The sequence below is a fragment of the Scyliorhinus torazame genome, chromosome 3 (assembly GCF_047496885.1).
Source record: "Scyliorhinus torazame isolate Kashiwa2021f chromosome 3, sScyTor2.1, whole genome shotgun sequence".
In the NCBI taxonomy this organism is placed as follows: Eukaryota; Metazoa; Chordata; class Chondrichthyes; order Carcharhiniformes; family Scyliorhinidae; genus Scyliorhinus; species Scyliorhinus torazame.
The window spans coordinates 364,834,919-364,855,812 of record NC_092709.1 but is presented as its reverse complement, the minus strand read 5'-3'; the positions used below and the strand labels follow the sequence as shown (position 1 = coordinate 364,855,812).

Sequence of the window (20,894 nt, the reverse complement as noted above, 5' to 3'; positions counted from 1 at the left end):
CCCCACACACACTGCACTCCCCGCACACACCGCACTCACTGCACTCCCCACTCACACTGCACTCCCCCACACATTGAACTCCCCACACACACTGCACTCCCCACACACACTGCACTCCCCGCACACACTGCACTCCCCCCACACACTGCACTCCCCACACATACTGCACTCCCCACACACACTGCACTCCCCGCACACACTGCACTCCCCACACACACTGCACTCCCCGCACACACTGCACTCCCCGCACACACTGCACTCCCCACACACACTGCACTCCCCACACACACTGCACTCCCCGCACACACTGCACTCCCCACACACACCGCACTCCCCGCACACACCGCACTCCCCACACACACTGCACTCCCCACACACACTGCACTCCCCACACACACTGCACTCCCCACACACACTGCACTCCCCGCACACACTGCACTCCCCACACACACTGCACTCCCCACACACACTGCACTCGTCCCACACACACTGCACTCCCCGCACACACTGCACTCCCCACACACACTGCATTCCCCACACACACTGCACTCCCCGCACACACTGCACTCCCCACACACTGCACTCCCCACATACACTGCACTCCCCGCACACACCGCCCTCCCCACACACACTGCACTCCCCACACACACCGCACTCCCCGCACACACCGCACTCCCCGCACACACCGCACTCCCCACACACACTGCACTCCCCGCACACGCTGCACTCCCCGCACACACTGCACTCCCCACACACACTGCACTCCCCGCACACACTGCACTCCCCACACACACTGCACTCCCCGCACACACGGCACTCCCCGCACACACCGCACTCCCCGCACACACCGCACTCCCCACACACACTGCACTCCCCGCACACACCGCACTCCCTGCACACCCCACTCACACTGCACTCCCCACACACACTGCACTCCCCACACACACTGCACTCCCCGCACACACTGCACTCCCCGCACACACTGCACTCTCCACACACACCGCACTCCCCACACACACTGCAGTCCCCGCACACACTGCACTCCCCACACACACTGCACTCCCCGCACACACCGCACTCCCTGCACTCCCCACTCACACTGCACTCCCCGCACACACCGCACTTCCCACACACACCGCACTCCCCACACACACTGCACTCCCCGCACACACCGCACTCCCTGCACTCCCCACTCACACTGCACTCCCCACTCACACTGCACTCCCCGCACACACTGCACACCCCGCACACACTGCACTCCCCACACACACTGCATTCCCCGCACACACTGCACTCCCCGCACACACTGCACTCCCCACACACACTGCACTCCCCGCACACACTGCACTCCCCAGACACACTGCACTCCCCGCACACACTGCACTCCCCGTACACACTGCACTCCCCACACACACACTGCACTCCCCGCACACACTGCACTCCCCCCACACACTGCACTCCCCCCACACATTGCACTCCCCGCACACACTGCCCACCCCGCACACACTGCACCCCCCACACACACTGCACTCCATCCACACACACTGCACTCCCCACGCACGCTGCACTCCCCACACACCCTGCACTCCCCACACACACTGCGCTCCCCACACACCCTGCACTCCCCACACACACTGCGCTCCCCACACACACTGCACTCCCCACACACGCTGCACTCCCCACACACACTGCACTCCCCACACACACTGCACTCCCCACACACACTGCACTCCCCGCACACACTGCACTCCCCGCACACACTGCACTCCCCCCACACACTGCACTCCCCCCACACACTGCACTCCCCGCACCCACTGCACTCCCCGCACTCACTGCACTCCCCGCACACACTGCACTCCTCGCACACACTGCACTCCCCGCACACACTGCACTCCCCGCACACACTGCACTCCCCACACACACTGCACTCCCCGCACACACTGCACTCCCCGCACACACTGCACTCCCCCCACACACTGCACTCCCCACACACACTGCACTCCCCACACACACTGCACTCCCCGCACACACTGCACTCCCCGCACACACTGCACTCCCCCCACACACTGCACTCCCCGCACCCACTGCAATCCCCGCACCCACTGCACTCCCCGCACACACTGCACTCCCCGCACTCACTGCACTCCCCACACACACTGCGCTCCCCGCACACAGTGCACTCCCCACACACACTGCACTCCCCACACACACTGCACTCCCCGCACACACTGCACTCCTCGCACACACTGCACTCCCCGCACACACTGCACTCCCCACACACACTGCACTCCCTCCACACACACTGCACTCCCCACGCACACTGCACTCCCCACACACACTGCACTACCCACACACACTGCACTCCCCGCACACACTGCACTCCCCGCACACACTGCACTCCCCGCACACACTGCACTCCCCACACACACTGCACTCCCCGCACACACTGTACTCCCCACACACTGCACTCCCCGCACATACTGCACTCCCCGCACACACTGCACTCCCCGCACCCACTGCACTCCCCGCACCCACTGCACTCCCCGCACTCACTGCACTCCCCGCACACACTGCGCTACCCGCACACACTGCACTCCCCACACACACTGCACTCCTCGCACACACTGCACTCCCCACGCACACTGCACTCCCCACACACACTGCACTTCCCACACACACTGCACTCCCCGCACACCCTGCACTCCCCGCACACACTGCACTCCCCGCACACACTGCACTCCCCACACACACTGCACTCCCCACACACACTGCACTCCCCGCACACACTGCACTCCCCACACACACTGCACTACCCACACACACTGCACTCCCCGCACACACTGCACTCCCCGCACACACTGCACTCCCCGCACACACTGCACTCCCTGCACACACTGCACTCCCCTCACACACTGCACTCCCCACACACACTGCACTCCCCGCACACACTGCACTCCCCGCACACACTGCGCTCCCCACACACACTGCACTCCCCGCACACACTGCACTCCCCGCACACACTGCACTCCCCGCACACACTGCGCTCCCCACACACACTGCACTCCCCGCACACACTGCGCTCCCCGCACACACTGCACTCCCCACACACACTGCACTCCCCGCACACACTGTACTCCCCATTCCAGCTCCACTCCCCGCACACACTGCACTCCCCGCACACACTGCACTCCCCGCACACACTGCCCTCCCCGCACACACTGCGCTCCCCACACACACTGCACTCCCCGCACACACTGTACTCCCCATCCCAGCTCCACTCCCCGCACACACTGTACTCCTCATCCCAGCTCCACTCCCCACGCTCCCCATCTCAGCTTCACTCCCCACACTCCCCATCCCAGCTCCACTCCCCACACTCCCCATCCCAGCTCCACTCCCCACACTCCCCATCCCAGCTCCACTCCCCATCCCAGCTCCACTCCCCACGCTCCCCATCCCAGCTCCACTCCCCATCCCAGCACCACTCCCCACGCTCCCCATCCCAGCTCCACTACCCATCCCAGCTCCACTCCCCATCCCAGCTCCACTCCCCACACTCTCCATCCCAGCTCCACTGCCCACACTCCCCATCCCAGCTCCACTTCCCACTCTCCCCATCCAAGCTCCACTCCCCACACTCCCCAACCCAGCTCCACTCCCCATCCCAGCTCAACTCCCCATCCCCAATCCCAGCCATGTTCCAGCCACCTGGAAATTGTAGCGACGCTCCTGGAGGAGATGCTCCACTCCCTGTGCAGGCCACCTGCCTGCAGACTCTGATCGAGATCAGAGCGGGCTTCCAGGACTGGCTGTGCCAGGTGACGGGAAAGCCTCAGTGGATGGCTCTGCTCACACCCCCGCCCCATGGAGTAGCCCGGAGGGGGGGTGCGGGGTGGCCATCGGCACCCCGAGGGAGGAGGAGTTGTTGGGATTCGTGCCGGTGATTCCAGCACCTTGGACTCTCCTCCCTCTCCCTCCCGTTGCTGCCGTATCTGGGGGCCAGCGAGCAGAACAGGTTGGCACCACGCCACCTGGGACTCGAGCAGTAGCCGGGCCCATCCAGGCCCGGTCGGCCCAGAACACACGTGCCAACGGGGACCCAGGTCGCAGGGCGGGAGATCACAGCAGGCCACCTCCACTCCCGACTGGAGACAGACGTGGATGTAGTGTTCGGGTTAGAGAGTTAGACACTAGTTCATTGGCACGGGCTGCAGTGCACAGTTTAGTGATAGGGGCTAGGACACAAATCTATATGTACGTTGTCACATTAAACTCCTGTTACACTGTTAGAACCTGCCTCCATGCTCTGTCAGACGGGTGTGGGGGGCGGGCCAAAAATGGGGCCCGGGGGGGGCGGCCCAGGGTGGGCGACACAGTACGGGCCCCCTGCCCTGGCACCCATCCCTGTTGCCAGGGGTACAGTTGGCTGGCACTGCTCTGCAGCCCACGCTCGGCGCCCTGTAGGGCAACTGTGGGTGTTGCCCTTGGGTGCGCCATGTGATGCCTTGTCGGCGGGTGGTGGCTGGGGGGTATGGCAGAGCGCGGGGTGGGGGCTGGGGTGCGGGGCGGTGGGCTGGGGCAACCGTACGGTTGGTGCCACTCTGAAGGACCAGGAGCCAAGGTGGGTGGTCACTGAGATGAGCAGCAAGATGGCTGCCATGCAGACCATGGCGGTCCTTGCCTGGACACCGCCCCAGCCACACGACCCGTTCCCCCAACACCCCGCCCTCCTGCCCGGCCCTGGCAGGGCCTCCCCACCCCCCGAGCTACCCCCCCCCTCTCTCTCCCTCACCAGCCACCACGCCGGTTTCACCATTTTTAAAAGCACAAGTGACTCGCGGCATCAGGAACTCGGCCCGTCGGAGGAGGAGAATCGCGGAGGACCTGGAGAATACCGGGCCGGGCCCACTCATGACACACAAGCAGTGTTCACTGTACGTGCAAAGTGAAACGCGTTGACCCGCTGGCGAGGCGACCGAGAATTGTGATTCGGCGTCAAATCCCCGCCCACCATGATATGGGCGTCGGTGCAGATTCTCTGCCCAATCGCCCTTCCAGATATTGGCATCGGCTGACAGAGGATCCTGGCTTGGTTTGTAAAAACACCCAAGACTGAGAACCATCTTTGGAAAGGACAGTGGGTTCTCATGGAGAACCATAGAACCTTAAAACACCTACAGTGCAGAAGGAGGCCATTCAGCCCATCGAGTCTACACCGACGCTCCGAAAGAGCACCTCAGCAAGGCCCAAAGCTCTGCTCTGTACTCATAACCCCACCCAACCTGTGGACACTACGGGATGATTTACCACGGCCAATCCACCTAACCCGCACATCTTTGGACTGTGGGAGGAAACCGGAGCACCCGGAGGAAACCCACGCACACACGGGGAGGATGTGCAGACTCCGCACAGTCATCTGAGGCCGGAATTGAACTTGGGACCCTGGAGCTGTGAGGCAGCCGTGCTAACCGTTGTGCTATCGTGCCACCCTTTGACCAATTCTCCTCACTGCTTTCGTAGTTAATAAATTTGCTAAACTTGCTCTACCTTGTCTTAATGAGGCCGGGTGAGATTAAACCTTCGATGCTACCAGCAGAGGTCGGTGTTGAGTAAAGACACGGAAGCAGTACTCCCGCCCCTCCCAAGTCAGGAACATAGAACATAGGACATAGAACATACAGTGTAGAAGGAGGCCATTCGGCCCATCGAGTCTGCACCGATCCACTTAAGCCCTCACTTCCACCCTATCCCCATAACCCAATAACCCCTGCTAACCTTTATTTGGACACTAAGGGCAATTTATCATGGCTAATCCACCTAACCTGCACATCTTTGGACTGTGGGAGGAAACCGGAGCACCCGGAGGAAACCCACGCACACACGGGGAGGATGTGCAGACTCCGCACAGACAGTGACCCAAGCCGGAATCGAACCGAGGACCCTGGAGCTGTGAAGCCACAGAGCTAGCCACGTGTGCTGCCGTTGTCAGCTTTCTATCCTGACCATGAAACACACTTTGGGGATTTCCCAGCCAGATGGTGACAAATCAAGGGGCCTCGACTGGATTAATAACTTTTGGGGGAGCCCTAGCTGTTGGTAACCATGTGAAGAGACTCTGGGATCTGGACTGCTCTATTGCCAACATCAGACAGCTGACGGGCAAATGTTGGGTTTCACAGTCTAATCATGAAGCATATCTCTAACTGCAATGACAGAGTGAGTCTGTGCTGCCCCTCTCCTCCCCTCAATACCTATCTTCACTCCAAAAGATGGGAACTCTGACAATGCAGCACTCCCTCCATAATGCACATGAAAGCAGAGACATGCTGCTGTACATCCTGTATCCACTGGAGGGGCTTAGAATATAGCATTCCTCAGTCCTGCTCCCAACTTGTTCAAACTTGTTCAGTGTTTCTGTAATTCACTTCCTCCTCCTACCTCTGATGTGGGATATGAGTGGTTCCTGGATTCATGCTCTGATGAGTCACAGAGTGACAGGTTTAAAAACAAGCTGAGACAGAGGGAGACTGACAGTGCTAAGGACAAACACTCAAGAAGAAAAGAGATTGACGAGGAGCACAGGCAGAGAAAATAGTGTTAATGAAGCTTCAAGTTGGAGAGGAAAGGGCTGTGATAATTCACAATGTTTGCCAGTTGTGTGTGTTGGGTATTTCTGATTTGGTGCCAGGTTTTAAATCGTTCAGCAGCAGCGAATGAAGAGACTGCGGCCGACGATATGAATGCTGTCAGAAACGGGACATTGTTACCTGTCCCCAGTACCAGACCCATTCCACCACTGTCCACCTGGGGCAACAAGATAAAAGGAGTAGCTCCACGTGTACAAGATGCTGCTTCATGTGAGTTCTTTGCCTCAGTAATATTAATCTGGACTCTCTGCTGATCACTACTGTTTTGGTGTAAAGGGGTGGATTTTCAGGATTTGGGCATTGTACAGAGCAGGATCTGCAACATATCAGAAGCGACATGTTAAGTCCCGGCTTGGGTCACTGTCTGTGCCGAGTCTGCACATCCTCCCCGTGTCTCCGTGGGTTTCCTCCGGGTGCTCCGGTTTCGTCCCACAGGCCAAAGATGTGCAGGTTAGGTGGGTTGGCCATGATAAATTGCTCCTTATTGTCCAAAGGTTAGGTGGAGTTAAAGGGTGGACATGTGGGCTTAAGTAGGGTGCTCTATCCAAGGGCCAGTGCAGACTCGATGGGCCGAATGCACTATTTCCGCACTGTAAATGCTGTGATCAGTCTTCACTTCCCACTCTGACATGAGAGTGGGGAGCTGATGGCATAGTGGTATTGTCGCTGGACTAATAATCTAGAGACCCAGGGTAATGATTTGGGGACCCTGGTTCAAATTTAAATTCAATAAAATATCTAGAATTAAAAGTCCAATGAAATGGTTGTTGTAAAAACCCTTCTAATGCCCTTTAGGGAAGGAAATCTGCCGACCTTACCTGGTCTGGCCTACATGTGACTCCAGAAACACAGCAATGTGGGAGACTCTTCTGAAATGGCCGAGCAAATCACTCAGTCGCTACAACCGGACGGAGCACCCGACATCGACCCAGGCACCGGAAACAACCAGAGCGCACCCAGCCCTGCCGACCTTGCAAACTCCTCCTCAGTAACATCTGGGGGCTTGTGCCAAAGCTGGGAGAGCTGTCTCTCAGAGTAGTCAACAACAGCCTGACAGAGTCACACTCACAGAATCATACCTGACAGACAATGCCCCAGACACCACCCTCAGAATGTGGATTGGATTTATTGTCACGTGTCCAGGGTGCAGTGAAAAGCATTGTTCTGTGTACAGTCCAGGCAGATCGTTCCATACATGAAGAAACACGGGACAGATGTACAAAGGCACAATGTAAATACATAGGCATAGTAGCAGGGTGGCGCAGTGGTTAGCCCTGCAGCCTCACGGCGCCGAGGTCCCAGGTTCGATTCTGGGTCACTGTCCGGGTGGAGTTTGCACATTCTCCCCGTGTCTGCGTGGGTCTTGCCCCCACAGCCCAAAGATGTGCAGGGTAGGTGGATTGGCCACGCTAAATTGTCCCTTCATTGGAAAGAAATGAATTGGGTGCTCCAAATTTATATTTTAAATAAAAATACGGGGCAGCACGGTGGCGCATTGGTTAGCACTGGGACTGCGGCGCCGAGGTCCCAAGTTCGAATCCCGGCCCCGGGTCACTGTCCGTGTGGAGTTTGCACATTCTCCCCGTGTCTGCGTGGGTCTCACCCTCACAACCCAAAGATGTGCAGGGTAGGTGGATTGGCCGCGCTAAATTACCCCTTAATTGGAAAAAAATAATTGGCTACTCTAAATTTAAGAAAATAAATAAATAAATAAAAAATACATAGACATCGGGTGAAGCAGACGGAATGTAGTACTACTCAGTACAGAAGATGTGTGAAGAGATCAGTTCAGTCCATAAGAGGGTCATTTACGAGTCTGGTGACAGTGGGGAAGAAGCTGTTTTTGAGTCTGTTCGTGCGTGTTCTCAGACTTCTGTATCTCCTGCCCGATGGAATAAGTTGGAAGAGTGAGTAAGCCGGGTGGGAGGGGTCTTTGATTATACTGCCCGCTTTCCCCAGGCAGCGGGAGGTGTAGATGGAGTCAGTGGATGGGAGGCAGGTTTGTGTGATGGACTGGGCGGTGTTCACGACTATGAGGAGAGATTGAATAAACTGGGATTGTTCTCCCGAGAGAGACGGAAGGGGCGGCCTGAAAGAAGTTTATAAAATTATGAGGGGTATAGAGAGGGTGAACAGTTGGAGGCTTTTTCCCAGGGTGGAATTGACAATTACAAGGGGGCACAAGAACAAGGTGAGGGGGGAAAGGTTCAGTGGAGATGTGCGGGGAAATTTTTTTACACAGAGGCTGGTGGTGGCCTGGAATGCACGGCCCAGTGAGGTGGTTGAGGCAGATATGTTAGTGACCTTGAAGACTCATCTGGATAGGCACATGAACAGACGGGGTATAGAAGGATACAGGCGTTTGATCTAGATAGGACACGTGATCGGCACAGGCTTGGAGGGCCGAAGGGCCTATTCCTGTGCTCATAGAATCATTGAATTTACAGGAGGCCATTCGGCCCACCGAGTCTATACAGGCTCTTGGAAAGAGCACCCTACCCAAGCACACATCTCCGCCCTATCCTCATAACCCAGTAACCCCACCTAACCTTTTTGGACACTAAAGGCAATTTATCATGGCCAATCCACCTAACCTGCACATCTTTGGACTGTGGGAGGAAACCGGAGCACCCAGAGGAAACCCACGCTGACATGAGGAGAACGGCAGATTCCCCTCAGACAGTGACCCAAGCGGGAATCGAACCTGGGACCCTGGAGCTCTGAAGCAATTGTGCTAACCACTATGCTACTGTACCGTGCTGTTCTTTGTTCTTTGACTCTCTGAAGTTTCTTGCGGTCCTGGGCCGAGCAGTTGCCATACCAGGCTGTGATGCAGCGTGATAGGATGCTTTCTATGGTGCATCTGTAAAAGTTGGTAAGAGTTAATGTGGACATGCCGAATTTCCTTAGTTTCCTGAGGAAGTATAGGCGCTGTTGTGCTTTCTTGGTGGTAGTGTCGACGTGGGTGAACCAGGACAGATTTTTGGAGATGTGCACCCCTGGGAATTTGAAACTGCTAACCATCTCCACCTCGGCCCCGTTGATGCTGACAGGGGTGTGTACAGTACTTTGCTTCCTGAAGTCAATGACCAGCTCTTTAGTTTTGCTGGCATTGAGGGAGAGATTGTTGTCGCTACACCACTCCACTAGGTTCTCTATCTCCCTCCTGTATTCGGACTCGTCGTTATTCGAGATCCGGCCCACTATGGTCGTATCGTCAGCAAACTTGTAGATAGAGTTGGAACCAAATTTTGCCAAGCAGTCGTGTGTGTACAGGGAGTAGAGTAGGGGGCTAAGTATGCAGCCTTGCGGGGCCCCGGTGTTGAGGACATTGTGTAGGAGGTGTTGTTGTTCATTCTTACTGATTGTGGTCTGTGGGTCAGGAAGTCGTGGACCCAGGTGCTGAGGGAGGAGCCAAGTTAAAGAATAAAGAACAAAGAACAATACAGCACAGGAACAGGCCTTCGGCCCTCCAAGCCTGGACCTGTCCATGACAATATCGGTAGAAGTGATACAGTCCGTGTGGAGACAAAGTCCCGTCTTCACATTGAGGATCCCCTCCATCGTGTTGTGTGGCACTAGCACCGTGCTAAACGGGACAGACTTCGAACAGCTGTAGCAACTCGAGACGGGACATCCACGAGCCGCTGTGAGCCATCAGCAGCAGCAGAATTGTATTCACCACAATCTGTAACCTCCTGGTTCGATATATCCCCCACTCTGCCAGGACCACCCAGCCAGGGGACCAACCCCGGCTCAATGAAGAGTGCAGGAGAGCGTGCCAGCGGCAACACCAGGCAGACCGAACAATGAGGTGTCGACCTGGTGAAGCGACAACACAGGACAACTTGTGTGACAAACAGCACAAGCAGCAAGAGACAGACAGCTAAGCGATTCCACAATGCACGCACCAGATCCAAGCTCTGCCGTCCTGCCACATCCAGCTGTGAATGGGGGTGGACACTTCAACAACTCAGGAGGCTCCACAAATATCCCCATCCTCAATGATGGAGGAGCCCAGCACATCTGTGCAGAAGACAAGGCTGAGGCATTCGCAATCTTCAGCCAGGAGTGCCGAGTGGATGATCCGTCTCGGTCTCCTCCGGAGGTTCCCAGCATCACAGATGTCCGTCTTCAGCCAATACGATTCACTCCACGTGATATCAGGAAACGGCTGAAGATACCAGATACTGCAAAGGCTATGGGCCTGACAATATCCTGGCAATAGTACCGAAGACTTGTGCTCCAGAACTTGCTGCGCTCCCAGCCAAGCTGTTCCAGTACAGCTACAACACTGGCATCTACCCGGCAATGTGGACAATTGCCCAGGTGTGTCCTGTACACAAGAAACAGGACATATCCAACCCAGGGTCACTCAGCTCCTGACCTCATTACAGCCTTGGTTCAAACATGGACAAAAGAGCTGAATGTCAAAGGTGAGGCGAGAGTGACTGCCCTCGACATCAAGGCAGCATTTGACCGAGTGTGGCATCGAGGAGCCCGAGTGAAACTGGAGTCAGTGGGAATCAGGGGGAAAACTCTCCGCTGGTTGGAGTCAGACCCGGCACAAAGGAAGCTGTTGTGGTGGTTGGAGGTCAATCATCTCAGCTCCAGGACATCACTGCAGGAGTTCCTCAGGGTCGTGTCCTCGGCCCAACCATCTTCAGCTGCTTCACCACTGACCTCCCTTCCATCATCAGGTCAGAAGTGGGGATGTTTGCGGATGACGCACAATGCTCAGCTCCATTCGCGACTCCTCAGATAATGAAGCAGTCCCTGTCCAAATGCAGCAAGACCTGGACAATATCCAGGCTCGGGGCTGACAAGTGGCAAGTTACATTCACGCCACACAAGTGCCAGGCAAAGACCATCTCCTACAAGAGAGGATCTAACTACCGCCCCGTGACATTCAATGGCATTACCATCGCTGATTCCCAACAATCAAATTTCCTGGGGGTTACCATTGATCAGAAACTGAATTGAATTGAAATATTAATACTGTCGTTACCGGGGCAGGTCAAAGACTAAGAATCCTACGGTGAGTAACTCACCTCCTGACCCCCCAAAGCCTGTCCACCATCCACACGGCACAAGTCAGGAGTGTGATGGAATACTCTCCACTTGCCTGGATGAGAGCAGCTCCAACAACACTCAAGAAGCTCGACACCATCCAGGACAAAACAGCCGCTTGATTGCTCCTCTTCCACAAACATTCACTCCCTCCACCACCGCGCACAGTGGCAGCCCCGTGTGCACCATCTAAAAGATGCACTGCAGTAACTCACCAAGGTTCCTTAGACAGCACCTTCCAAACCCACGATCTCTACCATCTAGAAGGACAAGAGCAGCAGTTACCTGGGACCCCCACCACCTGGAGGTTTCCCTCCAAGTCACTCACCACCCTGACTGGGAAATATACCTCCGTTCCTTCACTGTCACTGGGGCGACATCCTGGAACTCCCTCCCTAACAGCACAGTGGGTGTACCTACACCTCAGGGTCTGCAGCGGTTCAAGAAGGCAGCTCACCACCACCTTCTGAAGGGCAATTAGAGCTGGGCAATAAACGCTGGTCTAACCACATCCCATAAATGAATTTTTAAAAATTTGTATGCCAGGAATACATTTCAATGTTTATTCGGTGTGTGTAATGGGCAGCATCTTGTCCTATTTTCTCAGTGCCAGGTTCAGACTGGAAGCCGGTGTTTATCTAGCCAGCTGCACAGACTATTTCGCTCCTTACACTGAGCCTCTCTGAGGACAGAAAAGTGAGTGGTTGCGGTTTTCGCTGTCACTCTGGAAGCCCATGGCCTGATTGACCAGCGCCTGACTCCACAGAGATCGGGGCACCCCTATCAGCATTGAATTGGAATCCCCCAGCCCCCACAACAGAGGTATTGAGGCTCTCTGATCACCACCCACCCCACCGTAGAACCATGGCTCGTGTCCCCCCTCAATGCCGCCCCCCCCCCCCCCCCCATGCCCCCGTATCTACAGGTTTCCGCTCCACCGCCTCCCCCGCCATCACACATAACTGGAAACACATCACCCAATGCGGCTCACAAGCGAGTCCACCCCTGGCCCTGCTTCCGGCCCTGGCACCCTGGCTCTATGTTCCCAACGACATAGGTAGGAAAAGGGGTGTGGAGGTAATAAACAAGTTTAGGGAGTTAGGCTGGAAGTTGAAAGCCAGGACAGACAGAGTTGTCATCTCTGGTTTGTTGTCGGTGCCACGTGATAGCGAGGCTAGGAATAGGGAGAGAGTGCAGTTGAACACGTGGCTGCAGGAATGGTGTAGGAGGGAGGGCTTCAGGTATTTGGATAATTGGAGCGCATTCTGGGGAAGGTGGAACCTCTACAAGCAGGACGGGTTGCATCTGAACCAGATGGGGCACCAATATCCTGGGAGGGAGGTTTTCTAGTACTCTTCGGGAGGGTTTAAACTAATTTGGCAGGGGAATGGGAACCGGATTTGTAGACCAGCAACTAAGGTAGCCGATATTCAGGACGCCAAAGCGTGTAATGAGGCAGTGGGGAAGGGAACACTGACAAAGGAGAGTATTTGCAGGCACGGAGATGGGTTGAAGTGTGTATACTTCAACGCAAGAAGCATCAGGAATAAGGTGGGTGAACTTAAGGCATGGATCGGTACTTGGGACTACGATGTGGTGGCCATCACGGAAACTTGGATAGAAGAGGGGCAGAAATGGTTGTTGGAGGTCCCTGGTTACAGATGTTTCAATAAGATTAGGGAGGGTGGTAAAAGAGGTGGGGGGGTGGCATTATTAATTAGAGATAGTATAACAGCTGCAGAAAGGCAGTTCGAGGAGTATCACCCTATTGAGGTAGTATGGGTTGAAGTCAGAAATAGGAAAGGAGCAGTCACCTTGTTAGGAGTTTTCTATAGGCCCCCCAATAGTAGCAGAGATGTGGAGGAACAGATTGGGAAACAGATTTTGGAAAGGTGCAGAAGTCACAGGGTAGTAGTCATGGGCGACTTTAACTTCCCAAATATTGAGTGGAAACTCTTTAGATCAAATAGTTTGGATGGGGTGGTGTTTGTGCAGTGTGTCCAGGAAGCTTTTCTAACGCAGTATGTAGATTGTCCGACCAGAGGAGGGGCAATATTGGATTTAGTACTGGGTAATGAACCAGGGCAAGTGATAGATTTGTTAGTGGGGGAGCATTTTGGAGATAGTGACCACAATTCTGTGACTTTCACTTTAGTAATGGAGAGGGATAGGTACGTGCAACAGGGCAAGGTTTACAATTGGGGGAAGGGTAAATACGATGTTGTCAGACAAGAATTGAAGTGCATAAGTTGGGAACATAGGCTGGCAGGGAAGGACACAAGTGAAATGTGGAACTTGTTCAAGGAACAGGTGCTACGTGTCCTTGATATGTATGTCCCTGTCAGGCAGGGAAGAGATGGTCGAGTGAGGGAACCATGGTTGACAAGAGAGGTTGGATGTCTTGTTAAGAGGAAAAAGGTGACTTATGTAATGCTGAGGAAACAAGGTTCAGTCAGGGCATTGGAGGGATACAAGATAGCCAGGAGGGAACTGAAGAAAGGGATTAGGAGAGCTAAGAGAGGGCATGAACAATCTTTGGTGGGTAGGATCAAGGATAACCCCAAGGCCTTTTACACATATGTGAGAAATATGAGAATGACGAGAGCGAGGGTAGGTCCGATCAAGGACAGTAGCGGGAGATTGTGTATTGAGTCTGAAGAGATAGGAGAGGTCTTGAACGAGTACTTTTCTTCTGTATTTACAAATGAGAGGGGCGATATTGTTGGAGAGGACAGTGTGAAACAGATTGGTAAGCTCGAAGAAATACTTGTTAGGAAGGAAGATGTGTTGGGCATTTTGAAAAACTTGAGGATAGACAAGTCCCCCGGGCCTGACGGGATATATCCAAGGATTCCATGGGAAGCAAGAGATGAAATTGCAGAGCCGTTGGCAATGATCTTTTCGTCCTCACTGTCAACAGGGGTGGTACCAGGGGATTGGAGAGTGGCGAATGTCGTGCCCCTGTTCAAAAAAGGAACTAGGGATAACCCTGGGAATTACAGGCCAGTTAGTCTTACTTCGGTGGTAGGCAAAGTAATGGAAAGGGTACTGAAGGATAGGATTTCTGAGCATCTGGAAAGACACTGCTTGATTAGGGATAGTCAGCACGGATTTGTGAGGGGTAGGTCTTGCCTTACAAATCTTATTGAATTCTTTGAGGAGGTGACCAAGCATGTGGATGAAGGTAAAGCAGTGGATGTAGTGTACATGGATTTTAGTAAGGCATTTGATAAAGTTCCCCATGGTAGGCTCATGCAGAAAGTAAGGAGGCATGGGATAGTGGGAAATTTGGCCAGTTGGATAACAAACTGGCTAACCGATAGAAGTCAGAGAGTGGTGGTGGATGGCAAATATTCAGCCTGGATCCCAGTTACCAGTGGCGTACCGCAGGGATCAGTTCTGGGTCCTCTGCTGTTTGTGATTTTCATTAATGACTTGGATGAGGGAGTTGAAGGGTGGGTCAGTAAATATGCAGATGATACGAAGATTAGTGGAGTTGTGGATAGTAAGGAGGGCTGTTGTCGGCTGCAAAGAGACATAGATAGGATGCAGAGCTGGGCTGAGAAGTGGCAGATGGAGTTTAACCCTGAAAAGTGTGAGGTTGTCCATTTTGGAAGGACAAATATGAATGCGGAATGCAGGGTTAACGGTAGAGTTCTTGGCAATGTGGAGGAGCAGAGAGATCTTGGGGTCTATGTTCATACATCTTTGAAAGCTGCCACTCAAGTGGATAGAGCTGTGAAGAAGGCCTATGGTGTGCTAGCGTTCATTAACAGAGGGATTGAATTTAAGAGCCGTGAGGTGATGATGCAGCTGTACAACACTTTGGTAAGGCCACATTTGGAGTACTGTGTACAGTTCTGGTCGCCTCATTTTAGGAAGGATGTGGAAGCTTTGGAAAAGGTGCAAAGAAGATTTACCAGGATGTTGCCTGGAATGGAGAGTAGGTCTTACGAGGAAAGGTTGAGGGTGCTAGGCCTTTTCTCATTAGAGCGGAGAAGTATGAGGGGCGACTTGATAGAGGTTTATAAGATGATCAGGGGAATAGATAGAGTAGACAGTCAGAGACTTTTTCCCCGGGTGGAACAAACCATTACAAGGGGACATAAATTTAAGGTGAAAGGTGGAAGATATAGGAGGGATATCAGAGGTAGGTTATTTACCCAGAGAGTAGTGGGGGCATGGAATGCACTGCCTGTGGAAGTAGTTGAGTCGGAAACATTAGGGACCTTCAAGCAGCTATTGGATAGGTACATGGATTACGGTAAAATGATATAGTGTAGATTAATTTGTTCTTAAGGGCAGCACGGTAGCATTGTGGATAGCACAATTGCAGCAGGGCCCTGCCAGGCGGGCCCTGCCAGGTGGACTCTGTCAGGTGGGCTCTGCCAGGTGGGCCCTGTCAGGTAGGCTCTGTCAGGTGGGCCCTGTCAGGTGGACTCTGTCAGGTAGGCTCTGTCAGGTGGGCCCTGTCATGTGGGCCCTGTCATGTGGGCCCTGTCAGGTGGACTCTGTCTGGTGGGCCCTGTCAGGCGGACCCTGTCAGGCGGGCCCTGTCAGGTGGGCCCTGCCAGGTGGGCCCTGCCAGGTGGGCCCTGCCAGGTGGACTCTGTCAGGTGGGCCCTGCCAGGTGGACTCTGTCAGGTGGGCCCTGTCAGGTGGGCCCTGCCAGGTGGGCCCTGTCAGGTGGGCCCCGCCAGGTGGGCCCTGCCAGTTGGGCCCTGCCAGGTGGACTCTGTCAAGTGGGCCCTGCCAGGTGAGCCCTGCCAGGTGGACTCTGTCAGGTGGGCCCTGTCAGGCGGACCCTGTCACGTGGGCCCTGCCAGGTGGACTCTGTCAGGTGGGCCCTGCCAGGTGGGCCCTGCCAGGTGGGCCCTGTCAGGTGGGCCCTGCCAGGTGGGCCCTGTCAGGTGGGCCCTGCCAGGTGGGCCCTGCCAGGTGGACTCTGTCAGGTGGGCCCTGTCAGGTGGGCCGTGTCAGGTGGGCCCTGTCAGGTGGACTCTGTCAGGTGGGCCCTGCCAGGTGGGCCTGCCAGGTGGACTCTGTCAGGTGGGCACTGTCAGGCGGACCCTGTCACGTGGACTCTGTCAGGTGGGCCCTGTCAGGTGGGCCCTGCCAGGTGGGCCCTGTCAGGTGGACTCTGTCAGGTGGACTCTGTCAGGCGGGCCCTGTCAGGTGGGCCCTGCCGGGTGGGCCCTGCCAGGTGGGCCCTGCCAGGTGGACTCTGTCAGGTGGACTCTGTCAGGCGGGCCCTATCAGGTGGGCCCTGCCAGGTGGTCCTGTCAGGTGAGCCCTGTCAGGTGGGCCCTGCCAGGTGGTCCTGTCAGGTGAGCCCTGTCAGGTGGGCCCTGCCAGGTGGTCCTGTCAGGTGAGCCCTGTCAGGTGGGCCCTGTCAGGCGGTCCTGTCAGGTGGGTCCTGCCAGGTGAGCCCTGTCAGGTGGGCCCTGTCAGGCGGTCCTGTCAGGTGAGCCCTGTCATGTGGGCCCTGTCAGGCAGTCCTGTCAGGTGGGTCCTGCCAGGTGGGCCCTGTCAGGTGGGCCCTGCCAGGTGGGCCCTGTCAGGTGGGCCCTGCCAGGTGGGCCCTGCCAGGTGGACTCTGTCAGGTGGGCCCTGTCAGGTGGGCCGTGTCAGGTGGGCCCTGTCAGGTGGACTCTGTCAGGTGGGCCCTGCCAGGTGGGCCTGCCAGGTGGACTCTGTCAGGTGGGCACTGTCAGGCGGACCCTGTCACGTGGACTCTGTCAGGTGGGCCCTGTCAGGTGGGCCCTGCCAGGTGGGCCCTGTCAGGTGGACTCTGTCAGGTGGACTCTGTCAGGCGGGCCCTGTCAGGTGGGCCCTGCCGGGTGGGCCCTGCCAGGTGGGCCCTGCCAGGTGGACTCTGTCAGGTGGACTCTGTCAGGCGGGCCCTATCAGGTGGGCCCTGCCAGGTGGTCCTGTCAGGTGAGCCCTGTCAGGTGGGCCCTGCCAGGTGGTCCTGTCAGGTGAGCCCTGTCAGGTGGGCCCTGCCAGGTGGTCCTGTCAGGTGAGCCCTGTCAGGTGGGCCCTGTCAGGCGGTCCTGTCAGGTGGGTCCTGCCAGGTGAGCCCTGTCAGGTGGGCCCTGTCAGGCGGTCCTGTCAGGTGAGCCCTGTCATGTGGGCCCTGTCAGGCAGTCCTGTCAGGTGGGTCCTGCCAGGTGGGCCCTGTCAGGTGGGCCCTGACAGGTGGACTCTGTCAGGTAGGCTCTGTCAGGTGGACTCTGTCAGGTGGACCCTGTCAGGTGGACTCTGTCAGGTGGGCCCTGTCATGTGGGCCCTGTCAGGTGGACTCTGTCAGGTGGACTCAGTCAGGTGGACCTTGTCAGGTGGGCCCTGTCAGGTGGGCCCTGCCAGTTGAGCCCTGTCAGGTGGGCCCTGCCAGGCGGGCCCTGCCAGGTGGGCCCCGTCAGGTGGGCCCTGTCAGGTGGACTCTGTCAGGTGGACTCTGTCAGGTGGACTCAGTCAGGTGGACCTTGTCAGGTGGGCCCTGTCAGGTGGGCCCTGCCAGTTGAGCCCTGTCAGGTGGGCCCTGCCAGGCGGGCCCTGCCAGGTGGACTCTGTCAGGTGGGCCCTGCCAGGTGGGCCCCGTCAGGTGGGCTCTGTCAGGTGGACTCTGTCAGGTGGACCCTGTCAGGTGGGCCCTGTCAGGCGGACCCTGTCAGGTGGGCCCTGCCAGTTGAGCCCTGTCAGGTGGGCCCTGTCAGGTGGACTCTGTCAGGTGGGCCCTGTCAGGTGGACCCTGTCAGGTGGGCCCTGTCAGGTGGGCCCTGCCAGTTGAGCCCTGTCAGGTGGGCCCTGCCAGGCGGGCCCTGCCAGGTGGACTCTGTCAGGTGGGCCCTGCCAGGTGGGCCCTGTCAGGTGGGCCCTGTCAGGTGGACTCTGTCAGGTGGGCCCTTCCAGGCGGGCCCTGCCAGGTGGACTCTGTCAGGTGGGCCCTGCCAGGTGGGCCCTGTCAGGTGGACTCTGTCAGGTGGACCCTGTCATGTGGGCCCTGTCAGGCGGACGCTGTCAGGTGGACCCTGTCAGGCGGACCCTGTCAGGTGGACTCTGTCAGGTGGGCCCTGCCAGGTGGGCCCTGCCAGTTGGGCCCTGCCAGGTGGACTCTGTCAAGTGGGCCCTGCCAGGTGAGCCCTGCCAGGTGGACTCTGTCAGGTGGGCCCTGTCAGGCGGACCCTGTCACGTGGGCCCTGCCAGGTGGACTCTGTCAGGTGGGCCCTGTCAGGCGGACCCTGTCAGGCGGGCCCTGTCAGATGGGCCCTGCCAGGTGGGCACTGCCAGGTGGGCCCTGCCAGGTGGACTCTGTCAGGTGGGCCCTGCCAGGTGGACTCTGTCAGGTTGGCCCTGTCAGGTGGGCCCTGTCAGGTGGGCCCTGTCAGGTGGGCCCTACCAGGTGGGTCCTGTCAGGTGGGCCCTGCCAGGTGGGCCCTGTCAGGTGGGCCCTGCCAGTTGAGCCCTGTCAGGTAGCCCTGCCAGGCGGGCCCTGCCAAGTGGACTCTGTCAGGTGGGCCCTGTCATGTGGGCCCAGTCAGGCGGACGCTGTCAGGTGGGCCCTGCCAGGTGGAATCTGTCACGTGGGCTCTGTCAGGTGGACCCTGTCAGGCGGACCCTGTCAGGTGGACTCTGTCAGGTGGGCCCTGCCAGGTGGGCCCTGTCAGGCGGTCCTGTCAGGTGGGTCCTGCCAGGTGGTCCTGTCAGGTGAGCCCTGTCAGGTGGGCCCTGTCAGGCGGTCCTGTCAGGTGAGCCCTGTCATGTGGGCCCTGTCAGGCAGTCCTGTCAGGTGGGCCCTGTCAGGTGGGCCCTGACAGGTGGACTCTGTCAGGTAGGCTCTGTCAGGTGGACTCTGTCAGGTGGACTCTGTCAGGTGGGCCCTGCCAGATGGGCCCTGCCAGGTGGACTCTGTCAGGTGGGCCCTGTCAGGTGGGCCCTGCCAGGTGGGCCCTGCCAGGTGGGCCCTGTCAGGTGGGCCCTGCCAGGTGGGCCCTGCCAGGTGGACTCTGTCAGGTGGGCCCTGTCAGGTGGGCCCTGCCAGGTGGACTCTGTCAGGTGGGCCCTGCCAGGTGGACTCTGTCAGGTGGGCCCTGCCAGGTGGACTCTGTCAGTTGGGCCCTGTCAGGTGGACTCTGTCAGGTAGGCTCTGTCAGTTGGGCATTGTCAGGTGGACTCTGTCAGGTGGACCATGTCAGGCGGACCCTGTCAGGTGGGCCCTGTCAGGCGGACTCTGTCAGGTGGGCCCTGTCAGGTGGACTCTGTCAGGTGGGCCCTGCCAGGTGGGCCTGCCAGGTGGACTCTGTCAGGTGGGCCCTGCCAGGTGTGCCCTGCCAGGTGAGCCCTGCCAGGTGGACTCTGTCAGGTGGGCACTGTCAGGCGGACCCTGTCACGTGGACTCTGTCAGGTGGGCCCTGTCAGGTGGGCCCTGCCAGGTGGGCCCTGTCAGGTGGACTCTGTCAGGTGGACTCTGTCAGGCGGGCCCTGTCAGGTGGGCCCTGCCGGGTGGGCCCTGCCAGGTGGGCCCTGCCAGGTGGACTCTGTCAGGTGGACTATGTCAGGCGGGCCCTGTCAGGTGGGCCCTGCCAGGTGGTCCTGTCAGGTGAGCCCTGTCAGGTGGGCCCTGTCAGGCGGTCCTGTCAGGTGAGCCCTGTCATGTGGGCCCTGTCAGGCAGTCCTGTCAGGTGGGTCCTGCCAGGTGGGCCCTGTCAGGTGGGCCCTGACAGGTGGACTCTGTCAGGTAGGCCCTGCCAGGTGGACTCTGTCAGGTGGGCCCTGTCAGGTGGGCCCTGCCAGGTGGGCCCTGCCAGGTGGGCCCTGTCAGGTGGGCCCTGCCAGGTGGGCCCTGCCAGGTGGACTCTGTCAGGTGGGCCCTGTCAGGTGGGCCCTGCCAGGTGGGCCCTGCCAGGTGGGCCCTGCCAGGTGGACTCTGTCAGGTGGGCCCTGCCAGGTGGACTCTGTCAGGTGGGCCCTGCCAGGTGGACTCTGTCAGGTGGGCCCTGTCAGGTGTACTCTGTCAGGTAGGCTCTGTCAGTTGGGCGTTGTCAGGTGGACTCTGTCAGGTGGACCATGTCAGGCGGACCCTGTCAGGTGGGCCCTGTCAGGCGGACTCTGTCAGGTGGGCCCTGTCAGGTGGACTCTGTCAGGTGGGCCCTGCCAGGTGGGCCTGCCAGGTGGACT

The 20,894-nt window shown here is 57.6% G+C and overlaps 1 protein-coding gene across 5 annotated transcripts in view; it reads left to right on the top strand.

The window, feature by feature from the left end:
* Positions 1-6,515: 6,515 nt before the first annotated feature.
* LOC140409368 (disintegrin and metalloproteinase domain-containing protein 12-like) overlaps positions 6,516-20,894 on the top strand; it is a 653,965-nt gene continuing 639,586 nt past the window's right edge. For all 5 annotated transcript variants that reach the window (XM_072497812.1, XM_072497813.1, XM_072497810.1 and 2 more), the window contains exon 1: positions 6,516-6,857. In XM_072497812.1, coding sequence (XP_072353913.1) covers positions 6,644-6,857 — 214 coding nt within the window. In that variant the 5' untranslated portion in view covers positions 6,516-6,643. The remainder of the gene's footprint in view (positions 6,858-20,894) is intronic.